At 43.0% G+C, this 24294-nt stretch overlaps 1 protein-coding gene across 2 annotated transcripts in view; it reads left to right on the forward strand.

Moving 5' to 3' along the window:
- The window catches only part of KIFAP3 (kinesin associated protein 3), a 562094-nt gene that overhangs the window by 330082 nt on the left and 207718 nt on the right, over positions 1–24294 (forward strand). For both annotated transcript variants that reach the window (XM_069737137.1, XM_069737138.1), the window contains exon 12: positions 5434–5542. In XM_069737137.1, coding sequence (XP_069593238.1) covers positions 5434–5542 — 109 coding nt within the window. The remainder of the gene's footprint in view (positions 1–5433; positions 5543–24294) is intronic.

The following is a 24294-nucleotide window of genomic DNA, read 5'->3' on the forward strand; positions in this document are numbered from 1 at the left end:
TGGCCTCCATAATCCTTAACTGAAAGAAGTTTGGGAACACCAGAAGTCTTCCTAGACCTGGCCGTCCAGCCAAACTGAGCAATCATGGGAGAACAGCCTTGGCGAGAGATGTAAAGAAGAACCCCAAGATCACTGTGGCTGAGCTCCAGAGATGCAGTAGGGAGATAGGAGAAAGTTCTAGAAAGTAAAAAATCACTGCAACCGTCCACCCGTCGAGCCTTTATGGCAGAGTGGCCCAACGGAAGCCTCCCTGCAGGCTTCCCTGAGACGATCGGTACAAGGCGATGTGCTCACCTTGTACCGAGCGTCTCCTCCCTGCAGGCCCCGGATCCAAAATAGCCGTGGGGCTACTTCCGGGTCCTGCAGGGACTATTTCCGGTGCCAGAGCAGGCGCTGGTAACCAAGGAGCAGTGCACGCCAGATCGCTGATCTGAGACAGTGCTCTGCAAAGTGTCAGATCAGCGATCTGTCACTATACAGTGATGTCCCCCCTGGGACAAAGTAAAAAAAAAATTTTTTTTTTAGATGTGTAAAAAAAAAAAATAAAAAAAAAATCCTAAATAAAGAAAAAAAATATATTGTTCCCATGAATGCATTTCTTTATCTAAATTTAAAAAAAAACAATAAAAGTACACATATTTAGTATCGCCGCGTCCATAACGGCCCGACCTATAAAACTGTCCCACTAGTTAACCCCTTCAGTGAACACCTTAACAAAACAAAAAAACAGGTAAAAAAACAACTCTTTATTATCATACCGCCGAACAAAAAGTGGAATAAAACGCGATCAGAAAGACGGATATAAATAACCATGGTAACGCTGAAAACGTCATTTTGTCCCGCAAAAAGCGAGCTGCCATACAGCATCATCAGCGAAAAAATAAAATAGTCCTCAGAATAAAACGATGCAAAAATAATTATTTTTCTATAAAATAGTTTTTATCATATAAAAAGTGCCAAAACATAAAAAATGATGTAAATGAGGTATCGCTGTAATCGTACTGACCCGAAGAATAAAACTGCTTTATCCATTTTACCAAACGCAGGACGGTATAAACACCCCCCCCCCTTCCCCCCTTCCCAAAAGAAATTCATGAATAGCTGGTTTCTGGTCATTCTGCTTCACAAAAATCGGAATAAAAAGCGATCAAAAAATGTCACGTGTCCGAAAATGTTACCAATAAAAATGCAAACTCGTCCCGCATAAAACAAGACCTCACATGACTCTGTGGACCAAAATATGGAAACATTATAGCTCTCAAAATGTGGTAACGCAAAAAATATTTTTTGCAATAAAAAGCATCTTTTAGTGTGTGACGGCTGCCAATCATAAAAATCTGCTAGAAAACCCACTATAAAAGTAAATCAAACGCCCCTTCATCCCCCACTTAGTTAGGGAAACATAAAAAAATGTATTTATTTCCATTTTCCCATTAGGGTTAGGGTTGGGGCTAGGGTTAGGGCTACAGTTAGGGTTGGGGCTAAAGTCAGGGTTGGGGCTAAAGTCAGGGTTGGGGCTAAAGTTAGGGTTAGGGTTGGGGCTAAAGTTAGGGTTAGGGTTGGGGCTAAAGTTAGGGTTAGGGTTGGGGCTAAAGTTAGGGTTGGGGCTAAAGTTAGGGTTAGGGTTGGGGCTAAAGTTAGGGTTGGGTCTAAAGTTAGGGTTAGGGTTGGGGCTAATGTTAGGGTTGGGGCCAAAGTTAGGGTTTGGATTATATTTACGGTTGGGATTAGGGTTACGGGTGTGTCAGTTAGGGTTGGAGCTAAAGTTAGGGTTGGGGCTAATGTTAGGGTTAGGGTTGGGGCTAAAGTTAGGTTTAGGGTTTGGATTACATTTACGTTGGGAATAGGGTTGGGATTAGGGTTAGGGGTGTGTCAGGGTTAGGGGTGTGGTTAGGGTTATGGTTGAGATTAGGTTTAGGGGTGTGTTTGGGATAGGGTTTCAGTTGGAATTGGGGGTTTCCACTGTTTAGGCACATCAGGGCTCTCCAAACGCGACATGGCTTCCAATCTCAATTCCAGCCAATTCTGCGTTGAAAAGGTAAAACAGTGGTCCTTCCCTTCTGAGCTCTCCCGTGCGCCCAAACAGGGGTTTACCCCAACATATGGGGTATCAGCATACTCAGAACAAATTGGACAACAACTATTGGGGCAAAAGAGGGGAGAAGCCAGCGCTGCCTAAGGTTAAAACGCAATACATAAAGTGCAAATGCACTTATTAATTTCTAACTGTATTTTCAAAATGAGACATTTAGCAAACAATTGATCAAGTCTTTGAGCTACCCCGCCACTTCACGGCATTCTCATATTGGGACCTACTCTACGTCTTTTATATTCGCTGTGCCATAAAGGCCTCCTAAACGAGTTAAAAGCAAGACCACATTAAATGCAAGCTGTACCTGAAGCATAACTGAATCACTCCCATGGTGCCAGAGGTGCAAGTGAGGATAAAGGTTGACCAGGTCCAGGCATAGACATTTCAGGTCCAACCTCCACACTGCCCATCCAGCACCACAAATAAAGAGTGAGACAGGCTGAGACACAGGTGCATAATTAAACAAGGCCTAGGGCAGGGCAGGGCTGCTGTATGTGTGTACAGCTCCAGGTACAGCTTGCATTTAATGTGGTCTTGCTTTTAACTCGTTTAGGAGGCCTTTATGGCACAGCGAATATAAAAAACGTAGAGTAGGACTGCCCCAATATGAGAATGCCGTGAAGTGGCGGGGTAGCTCAAATAATTGATCAATTGTTTGCTAAATTTCTCATTTTGAAAATACAGTTAGAAATTAATATGTGCATTTGCACTTTATGTATTGCGTTTTAACCTTAGGCAGCGCTGGCTTCTCCCCTCTTTTGCTTTAACAACTATTGGGGTCCAATTTCTCTTGTTACCCTTGGGAAAATAAAAATATGGAGGGCTAAAAAAACATTTTTGTGGGAAAAAAATGAATTTTTATTTTCACGACTCTGCATTATAAACTGTAGTGAAACATTTGGGGGTTCAAAGCTGTCAAAACACATCTAGATAAGTTCCTTAGGGGGTCTAGTTTCCAAAATGGTGTCACTTGTGGGGGGGTTTCTACTGTTTAGGTGCATCAGGGGCTCTGCAGACGTGACATGGTGTCCCATCTCAATTCCAGTCAATTTTACATTGAAGGTCAAATGGCGCTTCTTCAATTCCGAGCTCTGCCATGCGCCCAAACAGTGGTTTACCCCCACATGTGGGGTATCGGCATACTCAGAACAAATGGCACAACAACTTTTGTCGTCCAATTTCTTCTCTTACCCTTGGGAAAATAAAAAATTTGGGGCGAAAAGATCATATTTGTGAAAAAACATGATTTTTTATTTTTACGGCTCTGCATTATAAACTTCTGTGAAGCACTTGGTGGGTTAAAGTGCTCACCACACATCTAGATAAGTTCCTTAGTGGGTCTACTTTCCAAAATGGTGTCACTTGTGGGGGGTTTCAATGTTTAGGCACATTAGGGGCTCTCCAAACGCAACATGGGATCCCATCTCAATTGCAGTCAATTTTGCATTGAAAAGTCAAACGGCGCTCCATTCCTTCCAAGCTCTGCCGTGCGCCCAAACAGTGGTTTACCCCCACATGTGGGGTATCGGCATACTCAGAACTAATGGCACAACTTTTGGGGTCCAATTTCTTCTCTTACTTGGGAAAATAAAAAATTGGGGGCGAAAAAATCATATTTGTGAAAAATATGATTTTTTATTTTTACGGCTCTGCATTATAAACTTCTGTGAAGCACTTGGTGAGTCAAAGTGCTAACCACACATCTAGATAAGTTCCTTAGGCGGTCTACTTTCCAAAATGGTGTCACTTGTGGGGGGTTTCAATGTTTAGGCACATCAGTGGCTCTCCAAACGCAACATGGCGTCCCATCTCAATTCCTGTCAATTTTACATTGAAAAGTCAAACGGCGCTCCTTCCCTTCTGAGCTCTGCCATGCGCCCAAACAGTGGTTTACCCCCACATGTGGGGTATTGGCGTACTCAGAACACATGGCACAACAACTCTTTGGTTCCAATTTCTTCTCCTACCCTTGGAAAAATAAATCAAATTGGTGCTGAAGTAATTTTTTTGTGAAAAAAGTTAAATGTTAATTTTTTTTAAACATTCCAAAAATTCCTGTAAAACACCTGAAGGGGTAATAAACTTCTTGAATGTGGTCTTGAGCACCTTGAGGGGTGCAGTTTTTAGAATGGTGTCACACTTGGGTATTTTCTATCATATAGACCCCTCAAAATGACTTCAAATGTGATGTGGTCCCTAAAAAATATTGGTGTTGTAAAAATGAGAAATTGCTGGTCAAATTTTAACCCTTATAACTCCCTAACAAAAAAATGTTGGGTTCCAAAATTGTGCTGATATCAAGTAGACATGTGGGACATGTTACCTATTAGTTATTTTACATGACATATCTTTGTGATTTAAAGGCATAAAAATTCAAAGTTGGAAAATTTCAAAATTTTCTAAATTTTCGCCAAATTTCCGTTTTTTTCACAAATAAACACAAGTTATATCGAAGAAATTTTACCACTATCATGAAGTACAATATGTCACGAGAAAACAATGTCAGAATCGCCAAGATCCGTTGAAGCGTTCCAGAGTTATAACCTCATAAAGGCACAGTGGTCAGAATTGTAAAAATTGGCCCGGGCATTAACGTGCAAACCACCCTTGGGGCTTAAGGGGTTAAAAATGTAAGAAACACATGTATCTTCTTTATTTTCCCACCATTATTGTATGAGATCAGCTAAAAGTAGCATAAAAATTAAGCTCCATATATAACCAAAACAATTCAAAATTATTTAAATAACCAAACAAGAAAAAAATGACAGCTCTTTAAATCACCTTTATGATAAAACCTTAAAAAAGTGTTATGTCAGAAAAAGGGACAAATGACCCACTTTTGGTTAATGACATTGTAAGTTTTGGGGTCATTCTCCTGATGCAGTATAAATGTGGAGCCTATAAGACACCTCCCTGATGGTATTGCATGGTGTATAAGGATCTGCCTGTATTTCTCCACATTTAGCAATGTAGACACAGTGAGTGGTCGTCCAAGGAGACTTTGTGTAGCAGATGATAGACATGTTATACTTTCCTTAAAGTCTCAAAAACTGCAAGCGTTCCTAGAATAATTTATGCTAACTAAGGACAAAGGGCAGTCATACCAAATATTTATTTGATTTATATTTCTCTTTTTGTTTATTCACTTTCAATTTTGGTAGTTGAAAAAAAAATTATTAACAATTCTATTTTTTAAATAATTTTTCTTTGCAGGATCTTTTCCACACCTGCCTAACTCTAGCACAGTACTGTGTGTTCATATATATACTGCACATACGGACAATGTTATTGCTCTTTGAGAAGCAATTGACAGATTGTTGTTTTCTCTTTCTTGTTTTTAGTTAATGAAGATGTTGTTTGAGTGCTCTGAGGAACGCATTGATCTTGAATTGATTTCTTTCTGCATAAATCTTGCAGCAAATAAAAGAAACTCTCAGTTAATATGTGAAGGTAGGTATGACTTATCCAGATGTAAGAAGTTCTTGTTCTGTCACTAAGACCCATCCTGTAATGTGCGTAATCTGCACAAAATCCTGCATTGTTAACATTTACAGTGTTCCTGTATTCACTGGATCTAATGCTGAGCTCACAGTAAAGACGGCTATGCATAACATTTAGTTTAGCAGTGATTGTATTTCTGTCAGGAGTAGAGATGGGCAAACCCCTGGATGTTTAAAAAAAAAAGGTTGATTCGGGTACCAGAACAGTACTCTGACCCCATTCAGATGATAGCATGGGAAACACGGCTGCTCTGATCGGCTGTTAAAAAGTTACCTCCGGTTACAGGCATCTACTGATGAGAGTACTACTCTCATCATCCCACACATGCTCTCCCTGATCTCAACAAGAGCAGGCGACGCTGATAAGAGTATTCATCACCAGCACCTAAAAAAAATATATAAAAAAATGGCATTGGTTCCCCTCTATTTTTGATAACCAAGTAAAACTGACAGTTGTGGGCTGCAACCACAAGCTGTCTGCTTTATAATACTGGTTATGAAAAATAGAGGGGTCACCACGCTGTATTTTTAATTATTTAAGTAAATTTAAAAAAAGCATGGGATCCATCACATTTTTGACAACCAGCCAAGCTAAAGCAGACAGCTGGGGGTGGTATTCTCAGATATTGGCCCTCCCCCAGCCTAAAAGTAGCAGCCACCCTAGAAAAGGCGCAACTTTTTTTGGAAGTGCATTGAACAGCAAGGTGGATTGCTGCTGAGGGGGGGGGAAAAACTCTTTAAATCTTCATCTTAGCGAGTGTGAACGAGCTGAATGTGACCTGAGCGTAAGTGTGAACGGCGGTATGTGTGACTTGTGATTCAGTGAAGAGGTATTTGGAAAACCTTTAACAGATACCTGTGTGAATTGGTGTGAGTTAGTGAATTGGGAATAGCTATATTCACAAGGGGTCAATTTAGAGTGGGGGCTCATATAAGAGTTTATAAGGGACAGCTGGTTGGGGCTCAAGTCCTTTTTGCAAGTGCATTGAACAGCGAGGTGGATTGCAGCTGAGGGAAAAGAGAAAAAAAAATCTCTTTAAATCTTCAGCTTAGCCAGTGTGAAAAAGCTGAGTGTGACCTGAGCGTAAGTGTGAACGGCGGTAAGTGTGACTTGTGATTCAGTGACTTTGGATTCAGGGAGTTTCCAAGAGAGGAATTACTTAATTGCTAGCTGTATTTTATTAATACTTTGCATTTATTTTTTATTTAACTTTTCTGTCTGGTGCAATCCCCATTAGGAAATGTGCTCCACTATTGCTAATGCCATCCAGTGCACATCTTGCCACATGTATGCAATCCGTGAGCAGCCGGTCAAGGGTGCATACTGCTGTGCGAGATGTGAGCATGTTGAGCATTTGGAAGCCCAGATTCTGAATGTAAATGTGCAGCTGGCAACACTGAGATCCATTGACAAAATGGAAAGGAGTCTTCTGCTCACTGAGCAGACGCTCAATGGAATAGATGAGGGGGAGATGGTAGGATGGAGCTGCAGGACAGTAGAGCAGCAAGCTGGGTGACAGAAGGCTGGGTAGAGGGAAGAGTGCCAGGGAGGCTAGTCCTGATCTGGCACACCCCAATAAGTTTGCTAAGTTGGCAGATGAGGACGGTGCCAGTACAGGGGTAGCACTGCTGCAGCCAGGGATGTCCTCTGCAAGCCGGAGGAGTGACTGCTACAGTAAGGATGTAAATAGGAGAGCAGTGTAGGCCAGACAGGTGCTGGTAGTGGGGGACTCAATTATTAGGGTAACAGATAGGGCAGTCTGTCACAAAGACAGGGATCGTCGAACAGTGTGCTGCCTACCTGGTGCTCGAGTCCTATACATCGCTGATCGGGTTGACAGATTACTGAGAGGGGCTGGTGAGGACCCAGTGGTCATGGTGCACATTGGCACAAATGACAAAGTTAGAGGTAGGTGGAAGGTCCTTAAAAACAATTTCATGGAAGTAGGCTGCAAGCTGAAAGCAATGACCTCCAACGTGGTATTTTCCGAAATACTGCCTGTACCACGTGCCACGCCAGAGAGGCAGTGGGAGATTAGGGATGTTAACCCATTATCTACCAATGTCCTTTTTTTGGGGACGCCTAATCTTTAGCTTCTAGCAACTAAGATTTTATAATTTTTATAATTAGGCCCAATTTTTTGTGTTGTGTTTTTCAAAATAGGAAATCATGTCATTGTCATTTTTAATTGAATATTGGGACGCCCTTTTCTGAAAAATCCGTACTTGAAAAAAGTTTGCAAATTATGTTTCTGATTCATTAGGACCCAAATCATTAAAAATCTGTCGTAAAAAAAAAAAAAGAAAATTTCTAATTTGGCAAGTAATGGGTTAATAAGTGGCTCAAGAATTGGTGTAGGAAGGAGGGGTTTAGGTTCCTGCAGAACTGGGCTGACTTCTCAGTTGGCTACAGGTTCTACGCTAGGGACAGGCTGCACCTCAATGGGGAAGGTGCAGCTGTGCTGGGGGAGAAAATGGCTAGAAGGTTGAAGGAGTGTTTAAACTAGGGATTGGGGGGGAGGGTGTTCATTTTATAGGAGGGGAAGATGGTGCAGATAGAGACCTGGGCACAAATAAGGAAGTTGGGGGTGGCGGTGGCATGGGGGGTGGGGTTAGAACAATTATAATTTAAGAAAGAATGGAGGTACAGAGAGATACATAAAGTGCATGTATACGAATGCCAGAAGCCTCGCCAACAAAATGGACGAATTTGAATTAATGTTGTGGGAGCATAATTATGACAAGGTGGGGATATCTGAAACATGGCTGGATGAGAGCCATGACTGGGCTGTTAACTTGCAGGGCTATAGTCTGTTCAGAAATGACTGAACAGACGGATAAGCGAGGGGGAGGTGTGTGTCTATATGTAAAATCATCCTTAAAACCCATCCTGTGTGATAATATAGGTGAATCTAATGAAAATGTAGAATCCCTGTGGGTGGAGATATGGGGAGGGGGAAAAAATAGTAAATTACTGATAGGGGTTAGTTATAAGTCTCCAAAAATAATGGAAGCAACGGAGAATATCCTCGTAAAGCAAAGAGATGAAACTGTGGCTCAAGGAGAAGTCATTATTATGGGGGGACTTTAACTACCCTGAAATAGTTTGGGGAACAGAAACCTGCAGTTCCAGCTATGGTAATCGGTTTTTGATAACTATGAGAGACAATTACCTTTCACAATTGGTTCAGGACCCAACAAGAAGGGGGGCACTGCTAGACCTAATATTAACCAGCAGGCCAGACTGCATATCAAATATAAGGGTTGGGGGTCACTTGGGGAATAGTGATCACAAAATAATACGTTTTCATGTATCCTTTAATAAAATGTGTAGTAGAGGGGTTGCAAGGACACTAAACTTCAGGAGGGCAAATTTCCAACGGATGAGAGATGATCTTGGTGCAATTAACTGGGACGATATCTTAACATACATAGTAACATAGTTAGTAAGGCCGAAAAAAGACATTTGTCCATCCAGTTCAGCCTATATTCCATCATAATAAATCCCCAGATCTACGTCCTTCTACAGAACCTAATAATTGTATGATACAATATTGTTCTGCTCCAGGAAGACATCCAGGCCTCTCTTGAACCCCTCAACTGAGTTCGCCATCACCACCTCCATAGTGCTTTGGAATGGTGCCCGGGCTGCCCCTGCAAGACTTTCACACTTGGGTGCCCCTCAGGCGCTGGTTTGGTAGTTGTAACCCCTCAGGGTTGAGCTTAACCCCTGGGGACCTGCTGAGGCCACTTGCGCCTCCTAGGGCTCATTTTATTTTAATCTTCAGAAAATATAAGAGCAAATTAAAAATGGAAATTGCAGATCTGACACGGGCCAACATGTGGAAGATCCCCAGAACATATAAGGTGAAGTTTAAATGTGTCAAGATTAGGGTTGAGCTGAACCGTTCACTGAGGTTCATTATTAGTAGCGAACCTTGTGTGTTCGTATTCACTTTAGGTGCGTACGAACACACGCTGAAAGTTCGTTCCCCAAAAAATATTTTTTGGGGCGGGGTCACTCTGGGTCCGATTTGGTGGACGGAGTCACCCTGGGTCCGATTTGGTGGGCGGGGTCACTCTGGGTCCGATTTGGTGGGCGGAGCCACTCTGGGTCTGATTTGTTTGACGGGGCACATCAGGGACCGATTTGGTGGGTGGGGTCACTCAGGGTCCGATTTTGTGGGCGGGGCACCTCAGGGTCTAATTTGGTGAGCGGGGCTCCTCAGGGTCCGATTTGGTGGGCGGGGTCACCCTTGTGGGTCACTTTGATCTTCGGGGGTCCCCAAGGCCACTTTCAACTTAAAACTGCCCGGGGTCCCTTAGAGGCCTTGAAACTGCCCGAGGTCCCTTAGAGGCCTTAAAACCGCCCGGGGTTCCTTAGAGGCCTTGAAACTGTCCGAGGTCCCTTAGAGGCCTTAAAACTTCACAGGGTCCCTTAGAAAAATAAACAACCAATATCCAACACTAGTATATATAAACCTCAAAAACAATAGAAAATAAACTTCATTCTCCAAATAGAAAGGAGAAAAACCGAGGCATACAACGATATTATTAAAAAAAATCCATATATTTAATTTAGAAAAATTCACATGACAATCTAATAAACCAACGGAAATATAAATACAAAAAAACTACATAAAAACAAAACGGCAGCAACGGACCAAACAAATGGTACAAGCAATATGCGACTCAGGTAAAGAAAAAGGCACTAGAATAACATATGCAAAAAAATATACATGTGTACAAAACCGCATAGAAAAAAGTGCATAGCTCTAAAGATCAACAGTCTAAGTAGAACTACTGATCACTTTTAGGAGCGTAATAGTACATAAAAATGTATATATTGTGGTGCAGTGACAAGTGTTGCAGCCAGGGGGCGCTGCATGTGCACTTCGGGATGCACATGGAGACATAATTGGGTTGAAACAGCAACTGGTCATGTGATTGATGGACGCTATGTATCACAGAGGTAGGTGGCCCTGTGATGGAAGCCTGGGTATGTTTTGCTCAAGCAGATCTACTACTGAGGGATTTGTTTACATTGGGAAGGCTTCCAGGTGATTGGAGAGATGGGTGGGTCTAGTCACCTACAAACCCACCCAAAGAGGCGTGTCTGAATACGTAAGTTGGTTTTGTGTTGAAGGACCTGTGGTGATGTCACTCACCTGACTAGCCATGTGACAGGTACCTGGGTGTGGTTACACCTATGAAAAGTAGGTGTGTGTAGCACATGGAGGGAGTGTTTGGGAGACTGCAACTGTGGACAGACTTCCATGTGTCCTGGCTGGACACTACAGAGTGGCCTGGGTGCTGCAAGGTCCTGGATGGTCGGTGTTGGAGGCTCCTAGGAGTGGAGTCCTCCTGGAAGCACCTGGAGACCGTAGACCTGGATGGTCTGTGTTGAGGACCTGGGACTGACGTGAAGTCAGTGTGAGGAGTGGACTCCTGAAAGGTAACCCCGGACTGGGGGAATTGTAATATACAGCAGAGAAGCCTGTCTGCTACATGTACTGTCTGATGTCCTTTAATGTTTCGTGGCTGGATTGCAATGGACTGTACATCATATGGTTTATGCAGTTTAATAAACCAGACTCATGTGAGGTACCGTGCCTGAGTGCTTGAATCTTGTGCCAAGCGAGTGTCCCCCAACACACTCAGGTAGCGTAATCTTACAATATATATAAATGATACTTGCAGATTACCTACATAAATAGTCTATGAAAAGCCCCACTGCCATGGGGCTACAGAGAACTAAATGCAAACTTACATGCTGTGTATAGGATAGTATCAGTCAGGTCCGTGCCGCCACCCCGACAGCGCCGTTTCGCCTACCAGGCTTCTTCCATATGGGGGCAAGATGTGTGTCTACTAAAAAACCTCTCATAATATAGTGTTACGTCTAATGATTTATACATTGCAGCTGTGTAATCTGTGCTACGCTTGGTGAGATCCTGAGTAGCGCATGCGTCATCCGATTAGCCTCTCCTATTCAATAAAGTGACTTCCGGTCAACCGCATGTGGAACGCAAGCGTGACACGCTCCCGTTGCCTTGTGAGCGGGACCGGAAGTCATCGGGAGGCCAGGGGTGAGGCATGCGCAGAAGGAATCACGCTGAATACTGACACCGCTTACCAGCGGCATCTACAAGAACGAGAAGGGGCGTACCTAAAGATCTATGAGACACGCGTACCATAATAGATCTAGAAAAAGTACGAGGAAACCACCAATAATTAGCGGAATCAACTAAAAGGGGAGGAAACGTATCCGAACCCATGTAAGGCACACGCAGTGCCGACAACCTTAGATAATAAAAAAGAGGGGGCGTGCCTAAACTACAGTGTGGTGAGTATACAAAGTGTATCAAACGTATATCTTAAATAGAATGAACTATGCAATGTAACGTACTTATGAATAAATATATAAGAAACCAAAAACTAATAAACATATGAACCTATATAAAAAATGCATAATATTGTGAACGCCAAATAAATGACGCAATAAAGATACATATAAAAAAAACGCTTACAATAACCCTTATAATGTGTACCGGGTAAGATAAAGATATGAATATAATAAATATGCCCTAAAACAACCCATGAAATACCCAAATTGTCCGTACTAATTATTATGAGGGAAACATCATCATATGTTCAACATGTGAATTACCGTATATACTCGAGTATAAGCCGAGATTTTCAGCCCAAATTTTTGGGCTGAAAGTGCCCCCCTCGGCTTATACTCGAGTCACGGTAGCGGTGGGGTCGGCGGGTGAGGGGGTGAGGGCGCTGAGGTATACTTACCTAGTCCCAGCGATCCTGGCGCTCCCCCTGCCGTCCCACGGGCTTCGGCGCTGCAGCTTCTTCCCCTCTTCAGCGGTCACGTGGGACCGCTCATTACAGAAATGAATAAGCGGCTCCACCTCCCATAGGGGCGGAGCCGCTTATTCATTTCTCTAATCAGCGGTGCCGGTGACCGCTGATAGAGAAAGAAGCTGCGGCACCGAAGACAGGAGGGGACAGCGCGAGGATCGCCAGGACTAGGTGAGTATGTTATATTCACCTGTCCTCGTTCCAGCCGCCGGGCGCCGATCCATCTTCCCGGCCGGCGCCTCCATCTTCCCGGCGTCTCTGCTCTCTGACTGATCAGGCAGAGGGCGCGATGACGCATACAGTGTGCGCGGCGCCCTCTGCCTGATCAGTCAGAGCAGAGACGCCGGGAAGATGGAGGCGCCGGAACGAGACGCCGGGAGCTGCAATCAAGGGAGGTGAGTATGTGTTTTTTTTTCTTTATTGCGGCAGCGGCGGCACAAATTTATGTGGAACATCTATGGGGCACAGTGAACGGTGCAGAGCACCGTATATGGCACAGCACAGCTATGGGGCACAGTGAACGGTGCAGAGCACCGTATATGGCACAGCACAGCTATGGGGCACAGTGAACGGTGCAGAGCACCGTATATGGCACAGCACAGCTATGGGGCACAGTGAACGGTGCAGAGCACCGTATATGGCACAGCACAGCTATGGGGCACAGTGAACGGTGCAGGGCACCGTATATGGCACAGCACAGCTATGTATGGGGCACAGTGAACGGTGCAGAGCACCGTATATGGCACAGCACAGCTATGGGGCACAGTGAACGGTGCAGAGCACCGTATATGGCACATCTATGGGGCACAGTGAACGGTGCAGAGCACCGTATATGGCACAGCACAGCTATGGGGCACAGTGAACGGTGCAGAGCACCGTATATGGCACATCTATGGGGCACAGTGAACGGTGCAGAGCACCGTATATGGCACAGCTATGGGGCACAGTGAACGGTGCAGAGCACCGTATATGGCACAGCACAGCTATGGGGCACAGTGAACGGTGCAGAGCACCGTATATGGCACAGCTATGGGGCACAGTGAACGGTGCAGAGCACCGTATATGGCACAGCACAGCTATGGGGCACAGTGAACGGTGCAGAGCACCGTATATGGCACAGCTATGGGGCACAGTGAACGGTGCAGAGCACCGTATATGGCACATCTATGGGGCACAGTGAACGGTGCAGAGCACCGTATATGGCACAGCTAGGGGGCACAATGAACGGTGCAGAGCACTATATGGTTCACACCTATGGGGAAATATGAACGGTGCAGAGCACTATATGGCACAGCTATGGGGAAATAATGATCTATTTTTATTTTTGAAATTCACCGGTAAATGCTGCATTTCCACCCTAGCTTATACTCGAGTCAATAAGTTTTCCCAGTTTTTTGTGGCAAAATTAGGGGGGTCGGCTTATACTCGGGTCGGCTTATACTCGAGTATATACGGTATATATTCGTATACATTATAGATAAGTATGAGCACAGAAAGAAAAAACTTTACAACAGGGTACCTACATACCAGATATAGAATACCATATAAGGTTGAGCGACATAAATACAAACATGAAAAAAACATATACCACAAAAAACATAAAAATCTTGTTGTCGTAAGTTTTGATGGCAGATTACATATAAAGCTGGAAAAGTCCAGAGAGGTTTCAGGTCTTAAAGTAGATCCCTTTTGCTTCAATAAGAACGGATGGAATTCCCCATTCAATACCGCCAGAAAAAAGGATGATGTAAATAGGGACAAAGGGATAGCACTGCAAGATAACAGTAAAAAGTTAAAATCAAAAAAATATATAATTAGAAACATAATAAACACACATACAGAATAAAATCCGAGAACAGGATGTCCAATGCATATTAATAGGGACCGGAACTAGCACAGAAGGAGAGCAGGAGAAAATCTATATTATAAAAAGGAACTGAAACCCATAGTTTCATTAAGGCCTTGTGGTGATATAGTGCCTATTTGATATATCCACCTGCTCTCCTTCTGTGCCAGGATCCTCCCCAAGTCACCACCTCTACTATTCAGTGTCACCTGATCAATAGCTTTGATCTTGAGACCTGTTGGATCAGAGTTATGGAACAATCTAAAGTGCCTAGGAAGGGTTTTTAACATACTCACATCATCTGCCATAGCCGCCTTTTCAATGTCGAGCACATGTTCTCTAGTTCGTAATTTTAACTCTCGTGTTGTCAATCCGATGTAAACTTTATTACAGGGACATTTGGCATGATATACAACCCCTTTTGAAGTACAAGACAGATTTTTCCAAATGGAATAGACTCTGGTGCCATCATGATTACAAAAAGACTGACTTTTAGTATGGTTACTGCATGCCTTACATCTACTACAAGGAAAAAACCCTTTTCTAGTAGATGTTGAAGCTCCAATAGCATTCTCACTCTTAGAATAATGGCTGCGAACCAAGTGATCTTTCAGATTTTGAGAACGTTTAGGCACCAGAGATGGGTATTTTGGCAGGATATTTTTCAAAACCGGATCAATAAGTAGCACATTCCAATGCTTATGTAAGATTGACTTCAAATCTGACCACTGTTTATTATAATTTGTAATAAACCTAATTTGGTTATTTTTTTGTTGCCTAACAGAAGTTTCCCGTCTTCCATACAAAAGTTCTTCTCTTGGTGTTCTAGCGGCTCTTCTGCATCCCTTTTTGATCTGTCTGTTGCTATAACCTCGGTCTTGAAATCGACAGGCCAAATCTTGAGCTTCCGCCTGATAGTCAATTTCATTAGAGCAGATCTTCTTGACTCTCAAAAACTGTCCTATGGGAATGCCATCAATTGTTGGTTTAAAATGTGAAGATGAGGCGTGCAAAAGAGTGTTCGTCGCAGTAGGTTTTCTATATACGCTGGTCATAATCTTACCAAGAGGGGACACCACAATTTTAATGTCCAGAAATTCCAATGATCTCCCACTTTTATACGTAAGCTTGATGTTGTGGTCATTTGAATTAAGTTTATTCATGAGCGTAGTTAGCTGGTCCTCACTACCCTCCCAGATGAACAGGATGTCGTCGATATAACGACTCCATCCATGTACCAAGTTAATTTCCTCTAGCTGGTCGTTCTGAAAAACCTCTCTTTCCCAGTGTCCCATGAATAAATTAGCATAAGCTGGGGAGCATGTTGCGCCCATGGCTGTGCCTTGTTTTTGAAGAAAAATGTTTTTATTAAAAATAAAAAAATTGTGCTCAAGAACAAATTTCAACAAAATCAAAATCAGATCTATTAATAACGTGTCCAAATTACTTTCATGTAAGTAATGGGAGGCTGCCTTAAGTCCGTCACTGTGCCTAATTGAGGAATACAAAGCTTCCACATCGGCTGTCACCAAGATTGCATGATCGTCCAGCTGGACTGAGTCCAACATACGTAATGCCGCTGTTGTGTCCTTAATATATGCTGGAAGTGTCAAGACTAGAGGTTGAAGGTAAAAATCAATAATTTTACATATAGTTTCACAAAGACTATCTTTTCCTGAGACTATTGGCCTTCCAGGTGGATCATCTGGCTCTTTATGAAGCTTGGGCAGAAGATAAAAAGTTGCCATTTTAGGTTTTAATTTAACTAAATAATCTACCAGTCTTTTAGGGATAATCCCTTTCTCAAATGCTTGTTCTAAAATAGCAATCAACTCTTGCTGATATTGAGTGAGCGGATTGAATGAAAGTTTTTTGTAGCAAGATTTGGTAGATAGTATCTTGTCTGCTTGTTTTTCGTATAAATTTACAGGCCAAATAACAGTGTTTCCACCCTTATCCGCCTGCTTTATAACAACATCTCCCAGGCTCTGTAGCTCTTTTAATGCCATTTTTTCCTCTCTATTCAAATTAGATACCCAATTTGGACTATCGGGTATAGACTCAATGTCTTTTGTGACTAGTCTCGTGAACACTTCAATTGCTGGGCATGAACTGAAGCTGGGAAAGGTTCTAGATTTAGCAATCAAATGTAATGGAAACTTACCAGCTTCAGTTTGGGCATTCTCCTGCAGCAAGTCTTCGAGATCCTTTAAAGCCTCCTTCTCCAATTCTGTTGGAAACCACATATCCAAATCTGTCCTATGGTGCATTTTTTGTAAAATGATTTTCCGGGCAAACAGATGTAAGTCTTTTACCACCGTGAATTTATCTAATTTCGAAGAGGGAGAAAAAGTTAAACCCTTCTCCAACAATTTTGTCTGAGCATCAGACAGAATATGATTAGACAAATTGATTACCTTAAGCCGGTCATCATTACGTTTGGTGTTCTTTTTAGAAAAAATATCCGCATACATTTTATTTCCCATTCTTGTACGCATCTGGTGGTCATTAGGGCCCTCAGTTTCACTACATGATGTACTACTTTCCGAGTACGATGGTAACTCTTTAGTAGTATTATTCCCATTCAGAGAAGTTAATTTCGGTCTTTTTTTAGGGAGCTGCCATTTGAAGATTTTATCAGTCTCATAATCCTTTGTGTCCCTCAGGTATTTTTTCAGTTTGAGCTGGCTAATATCCATCTCCCACTTGTCTATGTCTTTGTCAATCGCTTTTAAATAGCTCTCTAACTTCTCAGTTGTAAGCTGCTTTTTTAAACTCTTATGCAGTTCTTCAATTTCTTTATCCACCAAATTCAGAGAAGCCGAGTTTTTGTCTATTATTATTTTAAGGAATTCGAGTGAACACATAGTAGCCGCCTTTTTCCATCTCTGTATCAACTCCACCTCCTCCAGATCAAATGACGGGTATACTTGCACCCTTAAGCCTCTTGGAATAATACTATGTTCAATATAGTTTTCCAAGGCGGTTTTATTCCACCAGGTTTTTAATTTTTTGTGAACCGCATTTTTATATTGGGTAGTGAGGTCCCTATTTTCCATTAAAACATCCTGAACACCGGAAGAGTTCCCTTGTTTAAATAAATCCGTGGCCTTGGACCGCCAGGAAGTCTCTCTGGCTTTAAGGTCCATCTTGAGTAACGTGGATAGTCTGTTAGAAAACAGCAATACAAATATAAACAACCAATATCCAACACTAGTATATATAAACCTCAAAAACAATAGATAATAAACTTCATTCCCCAAATAGAAAGGAGAAAAACCGAGGCATACAACGATATTTTTAAAAAAATTCCATATATTTAATTTAGAAAATTTCACATGACAATCTAATAAACCAACGGAAATATAAATACAAAAAAACTACATAAAAACAAAACGGCAGCAACGGACCAAACAAATGGTACAAGCAATATGCGACTCAGGTAAAGAAAAAGGCACTAGAATAACATATGCAAAAAAATATACATGTGTACGAAACCGCATAGAAAAAAGTGCATAGCGCTAAAGATCAACAGTCTAAGTAGAACTGCTGATCACTTTTAGGAGCGTAATAGTACATAAAAATGTATATATATATAAATGATACTTGCAGATTACCTACATAAATAGCCTATGAAAAGCCCCACTGCCATGGGGCTACAGAGAACTAGATGCAAACTTACATGCTGTGTATAGGATAGTATCAGTCAGGTCCGTGCCGCCACCCCGACAGCGCCGTTTCGCCTACCAGGCTTCTTCCATATGGGGGCAAGATGTGTGTCTACTAAAAAACCTCTCATAATATAGTGTTACGTCTAATGATTTATACATTGCAGCTGTGTAATCTGTGCTACGCTTGGTGAGATCCTGAGTAGCGCATGCGTCATCCGATTAGCCTCTCCTATTCAATAAAGTGACTTCCGGTCAACCGCATGTGGAACGCAAGCGTGACACGCTCCCGTTGCCTAGTGAGCGGGACCGGAAGTCATCGGGAGGCCAGGGGTGAGGCATGCGCAGAAGGAATCACGCTGAATACTGACACCGCTTACCAGCGGCATCTACAAGAACGAGAAGGGGCGTACCTAAAGATCTATGAGACACGCGTACCATAATAGATCTAGAAAAAGAACGAGGAAACCACCAATAATTAGCGGAATCAACTAAAAGGGGAGGAAACGTATCCGAACCCATGTAAGGCACACGCAGTGCCGACAACCTTAGATAATAAAAAAGAGGGGGCGTGCCTAAACTACAGTGTGGTGAGTATACAAAGTGTATCAAACGTATATCTTAAATAGAATGAACTATGCAATGTAACGTACTTATGAATAAATATATAAGAAACCAAAAACTAATAAACATATGAACCTATATCAAAAATGCATAATATTGTGAACGCCAAATAAATGACGCAATAAAGATACATATTAAAAAAACGCTTACAATAACCCTTATAATGTGTACCGGGTAAGATAAAGATATGAATATAATAAATATGCCCTAAAACAACCCATCAAATACCCAAATTGTCCGTACTAATTATTATGAGGGAAACATCATCATATGTTCAACGTGTGAATTATATATTCGTATACATTATAGATAAGTATGAGCACAGAAAGAAAAAACTTTACAACAGGGTACCTACATACCAGATATAGAATACCATATAAGGTTGAGCGACATAAATACAAACGTGAAAAAAACATATACCACAAAAAACATAAAAATCTTGTTCTCGTAAGTTTTGATGGCAGATTACATATAAAGCTGGAAAAGTCCAGAGAGGTTTCAGGTCTTAAAGTAGATCCCTTTTGCTTCAATAAGAACGGATGGAATTCCCCATTCAATACCGCCAGAAAAAAGGATGATGTAAATAGGGACAAAGGGATAGCACTGCAAGATAACAGTAAAAAGTTAAAATCAAAAAAATATATAATTAGAAACATAATAAACACACATACAGAATAAAATCCGAGAACAGGATGTCCAATGCATATTAATAGGGACCGGAACTAGCACAGAAGGAGAGCAGGAGAAAATCTATATTATAAAAAGGAACTGAAACCCATAGTTTCATTAAGGCCTTGTGGTGATATAGTGCCTAATTGATATATCCACCTGCTCTCCTTCTGTGCCAGGATCCTCCCCAAGTCACCACCTCTACTATTCAGTGTCACCTGATCAATAGCTTTGATCTTGAGACCTGTTGGATCAGAGTTATGGAACAATCTAAAGTGCCTAGGAAGGGTTTTTAACATACTCACATCATCTGCCATAGCCGCCTTTTCGAGCACATGTTCTCTAGTTCGTAATTTTAACTCTCGTGTTGTCAATCCGATGTAAACTTTATTACAGGGACATTTGGCATGATATACAACCCCTTTTGAAGTACAAGACAGATTTTTCCAAATGGAATAGACTCTGGTGCCATCATGATTACAAAAAGACTGACTTTTAGTATGGTTACTGCATGCCTTAAATCTACTACAAGGAAAAAACCCTTTTCTAGTAGATGTTGAAGCTCCAATAGCATTCTCACTCTTAGAATAATGGCTGCGAACCAAGTGATCTTTCAGATTTTGAGAACGTTTAGTCACCAGAGATGGGTATTTTGGCAGGATATTTTTCAAAACCGGATCAATAAGTAGCACATTCCAATGCTTATGTAAGATTGACTTCAAATCTGACCACTGTTTATTATAATTTGTAATAAACCTAATTTGGTTATTTTTTTGTTGCCTAACAGAAGTTTCCCGTCTTCCATACAAAAGTTCTTCTCTTGGTGTTCTAGCTGCTCTTCTGCATCCCTTTTTGATCTGTCTGTTGCTATAACCTCGGTCTTGAAATCGACAGGCCAAATCTTGAGCTTCCGCCTGATAGTCAATTTCATTAGAGCAGATCTTCTTGACGCTCAAAAACTGTCCTATGGGAATGCCATCAATCGTTGGTTTAAAATGTGAAGATGAGGCGTGCAAAAGAGTGTTCGTCGCAGTAGGTTTTCTATATACGCTGGTCATAATCTTACCAAGAGGGGACACCACAATTTTAATGTCCAGAAATTCCAATGATCTCCCACTTTTATACGTAAGCTTGATGTTGTGGTCATTTGAATTAAGTTTATTCATGAGCGTTGGTTTATTAGATTGTCATGTGAATTTTTCTAAATTAAATATATGGAATTTTTTTAATAATATCGTTGTATGCCTCGGTTTTTCTCCTTTCTATTTGTAGAATGAAGTTTATTATCTAGGGTCCCTTAGAAGCCTTAAAACTGCCCGGGGTCCCTTAGAGGCCTTAAAACTGTCCGGGGTCCCTTAGAGGCCTTGAAACTGCCTTGTGGTCCTTTAGAGGCCTTAAAACTGCCTGGGGTGCCTTAGAAGCCTTGAAATTGCCCGGTGTCTCTTAGGGGTCTTGAAACTGCCCAGGCTCTCTTAGAGGCCTTAAAACTACCTGGGGTCCATTTGGGGCCTTAAAACCGCCTGGGGTCCTTTAGGAGCTGCAATACTGCCCAGCGGCCGTTAGGGGCCGCAATACTACCAGGGGTCCCTTAGGGGGCTTCTACATCCACTTAGGTGCATGTTCTCTTTCAGCGGCATGGTCATGTGATTAAGCTAGATTTGCATTTGTGCTGTGCTGTTCCTTTCACTTTAAGAGTTGATATTATCTGGCAAAACCGGTGTCCTGGTGGGGTCATGTAGAGTTCATAGGCGTTGGCATAGTAACTGGGTCTGACTGCGCATATCAATGAGCTAATCAGCCCAGGTGGCAGTTACATTTGAAATTGCCTCAGAAATCAGGCTCATATAACCTCATGGGAAAATTTCCCCATTGAAATACATTGAGACAATGCATTCCAATGACGGGAAAAAAAAATTTCAAACGCAAATTGCGCCAAAACTACAAATCCGATCGACACAAAAAATACTTAGCACACCTCTCGTGGACGCTGGCTTCGAAATGATGCCTCACTGGAGTCTGTGCGTGCAGCGGTTTGGGCCGCATTAATTGTGGAAAAAAGCCTAATAATAATAACTAGATGGGTATTTCCTGAAGGAACTACAGATAGTGCTTTGGAATGGTGCCCAGGCTGCCCCTGCCACTCGGGGTCCGATTTGGGGGGCGGGGCCACTCGGGTCCAATTTGAGGGGTGGGGTCCGATTTGGGTAATGAAGTCACTCGGGGTCCGATTTGGGGGGTGGGGCCACTCGGGGTCTGATTTGGGGGCAGTGTCTCTCGGGGTCCGATTTGGGAGGCGGGGCCACTCGGGGTCTGATTTGGGGGCGGGGCCACTCGGAGTCCGATTTGGGGGCGAGGCCACTCGGGGTCCGATTTGGGTGGGCGGGGTCACTCTGGGTCCGATTTGGGGGCGGGGTCACTCGGGGTCCTATTTGGGGGGTGGGGTCACTCGGGGTCCGATTTGGGGGGCGGGGTCCGATTTGGGTCGGGGAACCTCAGGGTCCGATTTTGGGGGCGGGGCCACTCGGGGTCCGATTTCGGGGGCAGAGTTACTCGGGGTCCGATTTCGGGGGCGGGGTCACTAGGGGTCCGATTTGGGAGGGTCACTCGAGGTCCGATTTGGGGGGCGGGGTCCGATATGGGGGCTGGGAGCACACTTACTTTTGCACACCCGGGGCCGGGGTGCACTTACTTTTCACCCACGGGACCGGGGGTGCACTTACTTTTCACCAACGGGATCGGGGGTGCACTTACTTTTCACACACGGGACCGGGGGTGCAATTACTTTTCACACACGGGACGAGAGGGTGTCATAGTCACTTTATTCTGATGTTTGACTTTGATAAATGATCATGTCCTAAAATGGACACCGTACATTTGCATAACTGCCATCTTTGGAAGGTCAAGTTGGGGGTAATGGAAAGTTCGCCATTATTTCCTATGGGAATTTTTTTTTTAAATGTGATTTTTAAAAAAAAACTACAAATCGGATCGACACGAAAAATACTTAGCACACCTCTCGTGGACGCTGGCTTCGAAATGACGCCTCACTGGAGTCTGTGCATGCAGCGGTTCGGGCCGCATTAATTGCGGAAAAAAGCCTAATAATAATAATAAGAAGAAGAAGTTAACCATGTTCGGATTGAAATATAGTGCTTTGTTCCAAAGCAGTATAATAATAAGAAGAAGAAGTTAACCACGTTCGGATTACAATATATGTGCTTTGTTTCAAAGCACTATAATGAGAATAATGGGGATAGGGGAAAATATGTGTAAGTGGTTTAAGAGCTGGCTCAGGGATAGGAAACTGTCACGGGACAGCATTTCAAGTACACACCCTAACCCTGATAAAAGCAGAGGAGATGTGGCCGTGCACGCCCTAAGCACAAACAGAAACCATTACAACACAATCAGTGCAGGAACTGAGGCTAAGGGCACCTGGTCATGCACCAGCTGCAAATGACCTCACAACCCATAGACAGCTTCCACAGTGGCAACCAGAGACCGCACATGAGGAAGGTATGCAGCAGAGTAAAGACTTAAACACCCATGTACGGCTGTGCAGCAGAGCAGGGAGCTAAGAAGGCTCCATCCAGGTAACAGCCAACAGTATCCCAGCTCAAATTAGGGGGAAAAGAGTAAAGGGTTAAAGCAAACATATGCATTGTTATGCCGAAAACCAGAAACAAACAGAACGGCATGACAGAAACAAAGGGTGGTTATTAATGGAGCACACTCGGACTGGGTCGCGGTTAGCAGTGGGGTACCACAGGGGTCAGTTTTGGGCCCTCTTCTTTTTAACATATTTATTAATGACCTTGTAGGGGGCATACAGAGCAGAATTTCAATTTTTGCAGATGACACTAAACTCTGCAGGGTAATCAATACAGAGGAGGACAACTTTATTTTACAGGATGATTTATGTAAACTAGACGCTTGGGCTGACCAATGGCAAATGAGCTTTAATGGGAATAAATGTAAGGTCATGCACTTGGGTAGAAGTAATAAGATGTATAACTATGTGCTTAATTGTAAAACTCTGGGCAAAACCGTCAATGAAAAAGACCTGGGTGTATGGGTGGATGACAAACTTACATTTAGTGGCCAGTGTCAGGCAGCTTCTACAAAGGCAAATAAAATAATGGGATGCATTAAAAGAGGCATAGATTCTCATGAGGAGAACATCATTTTACCTCTATACAAGTTTCTAGGTCGACCACGCTTAGAATACTGTGTACAGTTCTGGTCTCCGGTGTATAAGAAAGACATAGCTGAACTAGAGCGGGTGCAGAGAAGAGTGACCAAGGTTATTAGGACTGGGGAGTCTGCAATACCGAGATAGGTTATTACACTTGGGGCTATTTAGTTTGGAAAATGAAGGCTGAGGGGTGATCTTATTTTAATGTATAAATGTGAGAAGACAGTACAAAGACCTTTCTGGTGATCTTTTTAATCATAGAGCTGAGACAGGGACAATGGGGCATCCTCTACGTCTGGAGGAAAGAAGGTTTAAGCATAATAACAGACGCGGATTCTTTACTGTGAGAGCAGTGAGACTATGGAACTCTCTGCCTTATGATGTTGTAATGAGTGATTCATTACTTACCATATAAACTCGAGTATAAGGCGAGATTTTCAGCCCATTTTTTGGGGCTGAAAGTCCCCCTCTCGGCTTATACTCGAGTCATACCCAGGGGTCAGCAGGGGAGGGGGAGCGGGGGCTGTCTAATTATACTCACCTGCTCCTGGTGCGGTCCCTGCACATCCCTGCTTCCCCAGCGCTGGCAGCTTCTTCCTCTACTGAGCGGTCACATGGTACCACTCATTACAGTAATGAATATGCGGCTCCACCTCCCATAAGGGTTGAGCCGCATATTCATTACTGTAATGAGCGGTAACTGTGACTGCTCAGTACAGGAAGAAGCAGCAGCGTCAGGGAAGCAGGGACTACACCCCAGGAGCAGGTGAGTATAACGGGGAGGGGAGCGCAGCGCTGCGCGATATTCACCTGCTCCTCGTTCCAGC

Source organism: Ranitomeya imitator, chromosome 8, assembly GCF_032444005.1.
Source record: "Ranitomeya imitator isolate aRanImi1 chromosome 8, aRanImi1.pri, whole genome shotgun sequence".
NCBI classification, from domain to species: Eukaryota; Metazoa; Chordata; class Amphibia; order Anura; family Dendrobatidae; genus Ranitomeya; species Ranitomeya imitator.